This window comes from Cottoperca gobio, chromosome 20 (assembly GCF_900634415.1).
Source record: "Cottoperca gobio chromosome 20, fCotGob3.1, whole genome shotgun sequence".
In the NCBI taxonomy this organism is placed as follows: domain Eukaryota; kingdom Metazoa; phylum Chordata; class Actinopteri; order Perciformes; family Bovichtidae; genus Cottoperca; species Cottoperca gobio.
In genome coordinates, this window is record NC_041374.1 from 4,283,255 (window position 1) to 4,295,416 (window position 12,162).

Consider the following 12,162-nt stretch of genomic DNA (forward strand, 5'->3'; position numbering starts at 1 on the left):
TCTGGAGTCATAATCTTGATTTCCCTGCAGGAAGATGCCAAGACGGGAGCCCTTAATTATATACGGTTGTCATTCTTCGTTTTTATTTTCAGGTTTTTCACAGCTCCTCTCTCTTTAAGAAGAAACATTGTGATTTAATATGTTAGAGATATCAACAAGCCACGAGTTTAACCATGAGGTTAAAGAGGTCGATTGAACACATTGTCATTTTGTGTAACGGTACACTGCCAGAGTGCTAGCCTGCCATTACACCATCGATCTTTAACTCGATGTCGTGTCATTGCATTTTCATCGATTTCCATGCAGTTCTTCCGTATGGATGATTATGCAATAAGACGCTGCCTGGGATTGAGATTTAATCAAAGCAAATATGTAAACAGAGGCATATTTCCATTACATTTTATAGTTTAAGAGGGCAATAATATGTGTGAGTATCTTTTCTGGATGTAGTTTTAATTTAAATACGGGTAAACGGACCCCTTGTATTTGACTCAACACTTTTCCAAATCTGCCTTTGTTTGATAGCATCAGTGGAAGGTAGCTAAATGGTCATTAGGCGTTGTTTATGTTGTGGTTGATCTGATTTGCGGTTTCCTTCCACCTTACACACCAGAAGCCAGCGAGGCTGTACAGTCTGCCCACACTTCAGCAGCCTCAGGCTGGGGAACTGACCTTCCTCTGGCCCCCACCGTGTCATTAGGCACCTGATAATCCCTTTGCTAGAGGCAACAGGAAGTCAGGCACCAGGGGAGGAGAGGAGGGGAAAGGAAGGAAGGGCGGTCTTATTCTCAGGTTTGACTGTTGGCTCACATTTGCTGCTTTGATCAAATGTCTTGCGTGTAATCAAACCAAGCAGGTCTGCAGGGAAACAACATCCTATCACATGAGAAGAACAACACTGTAGCCAGCGCAGCCAAAAGTTAATTCAAGCAAGTAAAGAAAGTCATCCTGATATAGGTCATTTAATATCTAGATAACGCTGTGTATATATAACGAGCAATTAAATATATCAATAAATAAATACTAATACTATTTGTGTTTACTGCTGTGAATGAAATACTTGACAAATGAAAAGTAGTATTTTCTCATTTAATTACGAACTTTAGTAACCTTTTATATATTTGACCTGTTTTAGTTTACTTAATGATATGCAGCTGACTGTTTACATGCATGCTCACTAATACAGAGTAATCAGATTAAGACTATAGTTTGATTTAACGGAGTATGTTCTTATCATTTAAGACAACGTAATATTGTATCATATATATTATAGTATAATATATATATATTATAGTATAATATATATATATTTCCTCCTGCTTCCTGTCTTTATGCTACGCTAACTGTCTCCATGTTCACTGGAGAGACTTGAAAGTTCTATCGATCTTCTTATCTTACTAAGAGAATAAGCTTATTACCAAAATAGTCAAACTATTCCTTTAACTTTTAAACTGTTTCAACACATTACAAAACTCTGTGATGAATGAGACTTGAAAGTCACTGCTTGCTGTCTTTGATACACAGCCACAGTCTGCTGTATTGAATTTCAATTTTGTAGCTCATTGGTCAAGCAAATACACGTGCTATAGTAAATGCCATGTATTGAGTAATGCGCCTTGCAGTGCAGCTCAGTGATTTATTCTACAGATTTACTGTTTCATTCATGGAACGCCTATATAGAAAGTCACATAATAATCCAATTAGGGTTGAGAATAACGACTGTATTAACAGCAACAGGAGTTATTATCAGATATGTTTAGATAACAGCTTTAACAAAGGCTGTATTTCATCCTCTTTCTTTCCATTTCCACTCAGGAGTGAAGATGCATGGCCAAGAAAAAGCAAGCAGCACATTTTACAGTGGCCTGTATGAGTTATAAAGCCCAGAGAGGCAATGAGAGTCAATGATGTATCTAATCAATCGCTCCATCTTTCCCCGGCTGATGACTTGCTGTTACAGATGACTAGCAAGGCAGCCTTTCAACAGGGCCTGATTGATATCGTCTCCAAGAGGAAATTGCTGCCGTCCATTGCCAAAATGTGGCCTGACGTTTGGGCACAAAGACGGGGGGGAAATAAAGTGCTGCCGTAGCGTCCTATATGACCTGAATCTGCCTCCCGTTGTATTTCATCTTTCTTCAGGGGCCACTTGTCCCAGCTTTGTGTCTCTACGTGAGAGGTTTGTGAAGGTTTCTTTCTTTCTCCATAACACAGACGTTAGGCGGAGGACAATCTACGAGTACCACCGCGTGGAGCTGACGAAGATGAAGATCACCAATTCCACTGCCGTGGAAATGATGCCTTTACCCAGTAAGAAGAATTTATTGCAACATCTTCAGGACTGTGTTATTCGATGGATTCCTTATCATTATGTGGCGCGTAGACCTTTTCCTTGGCTGTATGTCAATTAAGCTATTGATTGTGTAAATTGTTTGAGGTTTGACCTGTTTTGATCTTTCTCCTCTGCAGCCTGTCTCCAGTTCACCAGCTGTAGCGCGTGCATCTCCTCGCAGATCAACTTCAACTGCAGCTGGTGCCATCGGCTCAACAGGTTGGATTTTTAAATACTTTTACTCTCAAGGGATTCACCTGTAAATCTCCTATTTAGTCTATGACATGTCAAAAAGTAGTGAAAGAATCCATATGACTTTAAATACACATAGAAACACATGAAATAAAATCCATCCAACATTACTTTTCAACTGATAGTTTCTGCTCCATCACGCTGTCTACAGCATCGCTGTTACATTGCACTAGAGTGCAGTGAATAGTTTCACCATTTAGACGAGACAGCAGCTCATTTTTAACACGCATTCAACTCACACCTGCTCCGTCAACCTCTGCTCCGCTGTTTGTCTCATCCTTCCTGTCTGTCTCCCTGCAGTGTGCACTTCAAACGAAAGTAAATATTTGAGCTGCTAAAGAAGTGTTAGCGTTCCCTCCCCAGAATGTCCTGACAGCTGAAATGTGAGGTGGTTTTGTTTTGTTTGACGGAGAAAGTTTGAGGTGAAATGAAAAATTACGGACTGAAACTCTAGAAAGTTTCAACGTACAGATGTTTGCTGTCCGGGTAAATGAGACTCGGGACAGCCACCGCCTCTTCTCTCTTGTATGCCGCTGCATTTTGAATGCCTCATGCATCGAATAGTAATCTTTTACCACTCACCATTTATTCTGTGAGTAATGTGCTTGACTGGAGAAATGTGCAGCGCTTCTGTTCTGTCTGTTAAATCCTTCGACAAACTAATTTACAGTGCAGCGACATGAACGAGTGTCTTTCCCCCCTCACAACTTTATGGACGCCATGGAGACATACTGTATGCGTGTCGCATTCTAACTGTGTTAATATGTGACTGCTCAGCCTCATTGTATCCTTCAGCCACTTCCTTAAACATGCTTTAAACACGTGCTCATTAAAAGCAGGGGAGGACGGCCTTTTTAATGAAAGGCGCTGACATTTTAAGATAACAACCCAAATGAACTTCTCTCCCAGTGAAGCGCCGGGAAGGTGAGGGCGTCACTTCTGACCTAAATCAGTTTGTTGTAGCTGATGTGTGCGTTCGGTACTGAAGCAGGTTAATAAAGCCCACAGTGGGCCATATGGGCCTGTGTAGTCCAACGTCGATGTGTTTAGACGGAAGAAAACATCTGGACAGAAACTCGCTGAGATAAATATCGAGTTCTAATACGTCTTAGTCTCCCAGGAGATTGTTATTGCATGCTGTCACGTTGGGAAATGGCGCAATCACCATCATCGTTCTTTTCTAAGTTGCACTGATGAGCAATCAGGGCTGGAAGAAGTATTCCGTTTGTTTACTTCTATCTATCTAATATCTAATAACGCGAGAATGTAAAAATACTCTGTTTGTAAAAGTCCTGCATTCATAAAAGTACATTATTATCAGTAACCATATGCAGAATGGCCCACTGTTATATATATATATATATATATATATATATATATATATATATATATATATATATATATATATATAAGATTATCATCACTGATGCATTAATGTGTGAGCAGCACATTTAGTTTGTACGTATATTAGTACGTACTGTATGTACCACATTATAAAGTGTTCTAAAAATGACACAAAACAATAATAATAAGCGGATGTGACCAGTCTCTTTGCCAGTTGAACGCCACTAACGGTTGAAAGAGAGGCAAATACAGAATGTAAATACATTGAAGGGCTTTTGCTGAAAAGATTAACAGCATTAAAACAGTGTTGAGATGCATGCAAATAGTAATGATTATAAATGAAAGTAAAATACTTGAGAGTGTAAATACAAAGTCTTCAATGATCTTGAAAAGGCATCTCAAGATGTAATAATACAATCTGTCCATCCTGCTGTGAAGAGAAATATCCTCCCTCATGAGTTCATTTATATTCAAATGAAGCACCTTAGCCCGCTGCTAATTAAAAGCACCGTGGATCACTGCGTTAGATGGCAACTAGCTGCTGAGATGGAAGCCATTGAGCAGAAACAAAACAAAACTCCCCATAGGGACAGGTTAGACCTGCTCGGTAATATTGTGTCACATTCAGCTTCCTTCCCCCTCTCGGGGGGGGAAGCAGTCGAGGAAAAGTGAAGGATTAAGCGGAGGAATCTGTCTCGCCTGATTGAACAGATGAGGCAGAATAATTTTTTTTGGAAGGGGGGGGGGGGGGGGGATTGGATGATTAGAGAGGTAGAAAGATGAAAATGGACTCCTTCACATAAAGCCATTACCATAACAATATGTTCACTGGAGAAATGGGGCCTGCTGGGAACGTCTAAGACTCTACTGGACTCATATTGTCCAGGCAGCACAAAGCACAGAGAGCATTGCTGCTTTTAAACCGCATGCCTTTCTGCATTCTTCCAGTCGCTCATAGGTTGTTGTCATTTTTCGTGCATTTGTCTGTACATCTCCCACCTGCAGTGACAAATCATTTGCCGAAAGCTTTTCACTTTAAATTTATCTGACAGAACACAGTGTGAGTGGGTTTGCTTTGCATACTAACCTTTCCTACCAGACTGTGTCTGGACAGAATGATGGCGAGTTCACCAGTGGGCGATTTATCATTTTGATCCGTTTACAGCACGGAGGATTAGACGCTGCCGCCTCGATTACTCTCTGCTTTTTGTGGTTATTACTCAGCACCACCCTTATCCCAAGGCCCCATGACCTACTGAACTTCACCCTTAAAGATCCCACGTCTGCATACTGTTAAAAAAAAAAAGAAAGGGAAAGAAAGCCGCACCCTCTCTGAATCCTCAGACCTCAGGGGGAGGCAGAGAGTGGGAGGTGCAGGTGTCTGGCAACATGTCTTTCACTAAAACCATTCCACTAGCTTGGGAGACATGTCATGTTAAACCTCTTCCAACGAGTACAATGATTGATTACCAATAGCACTTACATCTGTTATTATGGAAAAGATTCTCGTCAAACATCTTAACAAAGCAACAGGTAACACGTGGCTCTACAGACGAGTCACAGAGGATGCAGTTGCATTTATAAAGCTTCATGACTGCACTCATGAACACACATAATGCTTTCTGATACACTCTAACAACAGTCATAAAACATTATAGATGCGTCTTATAAAGAGTCATAATGGATGTTCTTCACTAGTTATAAACTAGAGGTTGACTGATGGGGCCTGTAATACATTAAGACTACCTATACGCTTATACTACCTACATACTACACGTATCTAAGAAGCTCTCTCTACTGTTAAATAAAGGCAAAAATGTCCCAGACAAAAAACTGCAAAAAAAGAGAAGGAACTGCATTATAAATCAGGTGTGAGCAGTAAATGACTCGACTGTTAAGCACACCGTCAGGGTCTAAAAAGTAGGAACTTGACTGATATTAAGATCTAAAAGCCTCTGCTACTTTGTTTTTGGCTCCTTTTCTAAATCGACCCTGTGCAAGTCCCTCAACTTTATGGAAATGAAATACTAAACCTCTATTTATCAGACTAAAGATTTGCCTGACAGTTGTTTCCTCTCCCATCAGATGCTCCAGTGGCTTCGACCGCCATCGGCAGGACTGGGTGGATAACAGCTGCCCAGATGAGGTGAGCGACCAAGCTAAAATCATATAATAATCAAACGGTGTAATATGTGTGTGTGTGGAGCTGCCAGGCCGACAAATTCCTTCCTATGCAGCAGGATCCCTCTTATAACCCCACACACACACACACACACACACATTATCTATTTGTTTTTGCACACGGCCATGACAACATCTTTCATCTTTCAGACCAAGGACAAGATGTGTGACATCATCGACACCACGTATCTCTACCCCTTCACCACCACGATTGTCTCCAAAACAACATCCAGGAGCCAAGAGGCCACTGCAGGCGGGGACGCACCCTCCACCTCCCAGCCTCCCACCAGCGTCCCCACCGAAGGTAAAGAGCTGGAACAAGGCCACATGCATATCGTGTAGGAGCCCAGAGCTTTCATTCAAGTAGTGATGGATGCTCTGGCAAGATGCTAAATGAAGTGCATTGCTGGAACTCTTCTTTATCGGTATTGATGCGTTTCTTCTTTTATAACATCGAAAAGACACTTTTCTCTTTTGGAGGAGGGTTCTGTAGCTCGCCACTTAAACTAAAAAAAATAATAATCCAGATGGCAGGCAGGGGAGCAAGGCGCAGCAGCTGTGTTTACACCAACTTTTAAACAATGCAGATTGAATTAGGACAAATCTCCCCATTCCAAAATAGATGCACCCACACAAACCTGTGATCATGTCGTTCAGCTCTGCCGGCTCGCCATCAATCTTTATTTTCAGAAAGCTTTTATTCCTTCTCTGATGATGGATCTGTTGATTCTCTCCCCGTATTGTTCTTCTTAATCGTTTTTCACGTAATGATCAGGCATTAACTTTCAATATTTGACTGTGAAAGCGAACAAAGACCAATGTTCCCTTTTTTGAAGGCCAAACGTTTAATAGGACATTAGATTGAGCGCAGGCTTTTGACACAGTAGATGGAAAGTGACTGCTCTAATTTTGGAGTTTATTGAAATTGTCCCGATCTGATCCAGATATTGAGGTTTTGTTATTACCTGTATATACTCTCGCTCTCTCTCGCTCTCTCTCGCTCTCTCTCGCTTTCAAGGTCTCATTTTATATTTGAGGGCTCTTTCTAGTCGACTTCCATTACTGCAGCTTTTTAATGAAAAAGAGAAATCTGTCAACAGAGGCTTAACATCGTTATATCCTGTGTCGAATATTTCCCATAAAGTCAAAAAGGTACAGATGTATTATATCTGTTCAGTTAGACTGGGATGAAGATGGCTGAATTAATGGCTTTTTCTTGTATCTTACAAAGTATCTACAGTGAAAGATTACCATTTAATGACCATGGGACGTAAACACGGCAGAATAATGAATCTAGTTAACACACACATAAGAGTTAGTTGTGTTAGCAACACATTAGCTTCTGACAGCTAGTATAGTGGCTCACCTTTAGTTAGTTACAATGTACTAAATCACTAAACAACTGTAATAAAAAGGATGTAATAATGGTCCAACACCAACATGTGGTGAGTAGATAAAAGATGTCTATATATATATTTGCTATGTTGAAGTTGCAGCTGGAAATAGTCCCTAATAAATGCACTATGTATTCCTGTTTAATAACATTTGATTAGAAACTACAGTGCCAAGCTGTTTTTTTTTACTTTTCCTTGTTTAAACATGTTAATTTGAGACCCGTGTTTAAAGTTTAATGTCTTCATTAGTACAGAATGAGCTTCAGGCGGAGAGCCAAGTGTTGAGGCGGACTAATCCTTGGTGAGCTCATAGGACCGGACAGACCGTCAACATAATATAATTATAATAAATAAGAATATATATAGATAGTATCATACGAATCATAAATATAAACAACAGTATACCTCAGTGTGAAAGGTAGTTAAATAACACTACTCTTGTGCTAATGCCAACTGGTTTACTCACAAGGAAACTCACTTACAATATTTATGTATAGGAGATACGTGTATAAAAGTCAAAATGTTTTAAACATGACATTTACTGTAGATAGGGATTGAAAGATAAAAAGTGTCTTCTCTCACTGACAGTATTTCTCTGCAGAGTTCTAGGGTTTCGTGCTCCTTTGATATTTCAGTGTAAAATATTGGGCACATGATTGACTGCACCCCAGCGGGAGGCTAACCCGAACCATACTGCAGCGTAACCCTCAGAGTTATCTAATGCAAATCCTCTTTGAAAGGAGCACACCGGCTTCTTCTGCTGATGAGAGGAAAACGGCCAAGGTGTCCTTTAAAGTTTGTTTACCTCCATTTTTTATTTTCTTTAGTTGTCTCTAGAGATGCGAGAGTTACGACTCGTCTAGATTTATCGTGCCAATTTTCAGTTAATTTCCCCTTTTTATGACTTTTCCGCAATTTATTTAAGTAAACAGACAATTCATCTTAATCAGCTCCAGATGTGTTGGTGTTTAATCGAAATGAGAGGAAGGAGACGCTCACCTACTGTCATCCTATTAAACTGTGTGTATATGATTAATATATCACACGCACTGTGCCGTATGTCGCAGCCTTTCTTGTGTTCATTGCATGAGATGGGCACACATTGAGCTGATGGACAACAAATCTTTTTAGACGTGCACTTCTAGCCTTGTGATGAATTTACTGCCTCCTTCAGAACATGACAGTGCCATGTATAGAGTAGGTGAGCCTCTGAAGGACACGTGGCTTTAAATATGTCCGATACACTCAGATTCATGCTCCTTTCTTACTGTTTCTACCTTTTGTGGCACATTTAATCCATGTGTATCCTGTCCATCCCTTCTCATACTGTTTACCTACTGTACTTGAGTATTCAGTTTAAAATCTTATTGGTTCAGAAAATGTGATTTATTTTAAGAGACTAAATAACTTGATACACTTTTATCCACTCTGTTCCCACCTCGTTGATGGTGTTTTTCAATCTATTGTAGACGTTGTTGTTTTTTAAAGGTCTTCTACATTCAAGCCTGGGTTCACCATTATATCACTCTCACAAAAAGGCATTTACTTTCATCGCTAACGGAGGGAGTAGTCAACCTTTTCTCCGTCGCAACCCCATTAATCATCTTGTGGGGGCTGAGTTTAAATGGACACACCATCCCAGTCGGGGTGTTGCTGGGCTGCTGTGATGAGGATGGATACAGTGTGAAAACTGTCCAGCCGGGAGGCAAAACACAACGAGGAGTCCCCCTCAAACCAGGGCATGTTGAGAGGACTGAAATGTGTTTGGTTTGTGTGTGTGTATGACTGTACGTGTGTGTGTGTGTGTGTGTGTGTGTGTGTGTGTGTGTGTGTGTGTGTGTGTGTGTGTGTGTGTGTGTCCAGGAGGTCAGGAAGTCATTCTGCGGTATTTGTTGAGTAACCGACGCAGAGAAACGCCACTTTGTGACACATGGTACAGCGGATCAGTTTCCCCAGCTATCGCCTGTCTCTTCAGCTGCAGGGGTCAAAGGTCAGGTTAGAGAGCAGGTCATGGTTGTGCTGTCGGCCTGTAGCTGGACAAGAGGGCGAGAGGAAAGAAAACACACTAGCAAAGAGAAATGTGCCTGTGTGGGTGGAGGTGTGTTTGGGTGGCAGAATCCGCACCATGGAAAGTTCAGCTCTCTTTTCTCTCTATTGACATTCGACTAAACTGTATATTCCTGCTTCAGGGGAAATGCACCTGAAACAAAAGCAGTGTAATACAAAAGTCCTGCTATGAATCTCCCCTTCATGACGGTTATAATGTTCAGAGGTGTTGATTCATTTAGGAGGCTGTAGTTTGTGGTGCTGTTGAATTGTGTTGATGATCATGATCTGATATTGAAGGTTCTTGAAATATAGTTTGTTTTTTTGCTAAATTTGTGAGCAACTTGTACACGTATGTACGAGGAGAATGTATGTACACACATAGTAACTTTGTGTTGTACGAGGCTGCTTCAGGCTTCTTTCCCTTGAGCAGCGATGACGATTCTTATTCATGACCTTCACTCTGGTGTGGGATTGACTTGGACTAAATCTCTTACATTATATCTCTTTTAATGATTAATTTCAGACACACACATGTGGGTGCATTGGCTCTTTTGAAAATTGAAATGGAAAATCCTTCTGAATTAAATCGTTCAGTGAAATATATCTATTGCTGTATGTGCTGAATTTGCATAATGTGAATCCTATGGTGGTCGTAAACGCCTGCTAGCCTTTGAGGAGAAGTGGGTCACGCCACATTTCCATATTTCACATGTACCGTTAACCCCAGACAGCTTTTAATGTGCTGAATTATGCATGCTGAGCCATTATATTCAATGCATTTATTTTTAATCAGATTTCAAGTGTAGAAAGGAATATGGTCCGCACATGAAAGAAGCTTAATCTCATTTGGGGCCTTCTGGGAGTTATGTATATTGTCAGAGCTTCAGAAACAAACCACAAAGAGAAATATTGATTTCTATGTCTGACTACGTCTTTCTCTCTTTGTCTCCTCACAGACGATACCAAGATCGCACTGCATCTCCGAGACAACCAGGGTAGGTCTCTATATTCTGTTGCCGTGTGCCTGCCTTTCTCCCCGCTGTGTGTCTGCCTCCTGTTTCTGTTTCTGTTTTCACCACTGAAGTATTGGTCCCTGATTGCTTTTTGATCTTTTTTGGGGGCGTGCGGCTCAATCAGCTGATAAACTTGATCCAGCAGCCGACTATAAACTGTCCTCGATCAATTATAGTGTCTGCACTGCTGCGAGGTGAAGCCAGGGAGGGGAGCAGCTGTGTGCCCAGACGTAGTAGATGTGTTAAATTAGACTTTATATGTAATATTTTAAATAAAGCCACAGAAGCACCATGTATATATGTTTACAGTAAGATGGCTGCATTCCTGTGAAAGAAGGTAGCTGTACAAACATAAAGATACGGCGGCTTTTCAATAGGGATGAGCCGACATGTCGTGGCAGGTGTGGATGTTTTTCACAGTTTCTGAGGAAGATACAGTTAGATTTGTTTAGGTCATCAGATGTGCGTAAACTACAGGCTATGAACTTCTTTTAAAATAGATGTGAAATGATCCGTATCTGCTACGAGAAGCTGGTAATTATCGGTATCGGCTGAAAAGAAATCATCCCGACAGTATTATGAATATTTCCCCACTTGTGGGAGGTACGGAAAGTAGCTTGTTTTGCACGTTTGCATTGAGACAAACAGGCGACAGTCTTTTCAACAGTGATCTAATTTGTTGCATCACAAATGATTTGACGGTGGTGGATGTTTGAAAATGCTGCATTTGGTACGGCACCCTGGGAATTCAGCATTGCTCTGATAACTGAGCACATCATGCTTTCATCGCTAGTATGTGCTAAACATCCAAACTCTGGAATGCAATCTCCATCAGTTTTCAGAGATAGCCTCTCAAATGTTTCCAGCTTGAGAGAAATTGGAAATCGACGGCTCGTGTAACGCTTTCATTACACAAACACTGCATGTCTCGCATCTCTCCGCCTGCCACTGTGATGATATGTCTCTGCGTGCCTTTTTTTTCTTCTTCACGCATTTAATCATTTTTTTCCCCACATGCCTACCAATAATGTTATTCAAGATGAGAAGTAATTTCATGGAAGGCACCAGGATGATCATGCTGAGAGCAGAACACCTGTAAAGCATGTTACAAAATAGTATTTATACAGGTTTAATTAACCAGACAGTGATCAGTGATTTTAAAATGTACACTTCATGCCAGTCGACCTAAATGATCAACTGTTTAGCTCTTATATCATCCAGTTCCATCAAGGTGTCCTCTGTCCTGGAGTATGGTAGGAAACATTGAGGTAATTACAGCTACAGTAAGTGCTGAGATAAGGAACAACAGCAGCAAACCGCCCTTTCTCTGGAGTCTCAACTCAACAGAGACTCAACTCCGCAGCAGCCATTTACAAAATGACAATACAAACTGAGCAGACATATAATTCTGATAGTTTCCTAAAAACCCCCCCATTAGCCAGATTGTGCTTCACTAATGTAGAGCTGAAAAGAGAAAAGCTCGTCTAGGTATCTGTTGTCCCATTCGTCCTTTCTCAGAAGCTCTAATGTATTTAATCGCTGTCTCAGAGCTCTGCTGTCCATTAGTGTTTCTCAGTCTGGTCAGGTTTGATCAGTC

At 40.9% G+C, this 12,162-nt stretch overlaps 1 protein-coding gene across 2 annotated transcripts in view; it reads left to right on the plus strand.

Annotated features, from left to right (window-relative positions):
- plxdc2b (plexin domain containing 2b) overlaps positions 1-12,162 on the plus strand; it is a 67,595-nt gene that overhangs the window by 49,430 nt on the left and 6,003 nt on the right. For both annotated transcript variants that reach the window (XM_029457316.1, XM_029457318.1), the window contains exons 8-12: positions 2,215-2,310; positions 2,470-2,551; positions 6,014-6,074; positions 6,260-6,413; positions 10,509-10,547. In XM_029457316.1, coding sequence (XP_029313176.1) covers positions 2,215-2,310; positions 2,470-2,551; positions 6,014-6,074; positions 6,260-6,413; positions 10,509-10,547 — 432 coding nt within the window. The remainder of the gene's footprint in view (positions 1-2,214; positions 2,311-2,469; positions 2,552-6,013; positions 6,075-6,259; positions 6,414-10,508; positions 10,548-12,162) is intronic.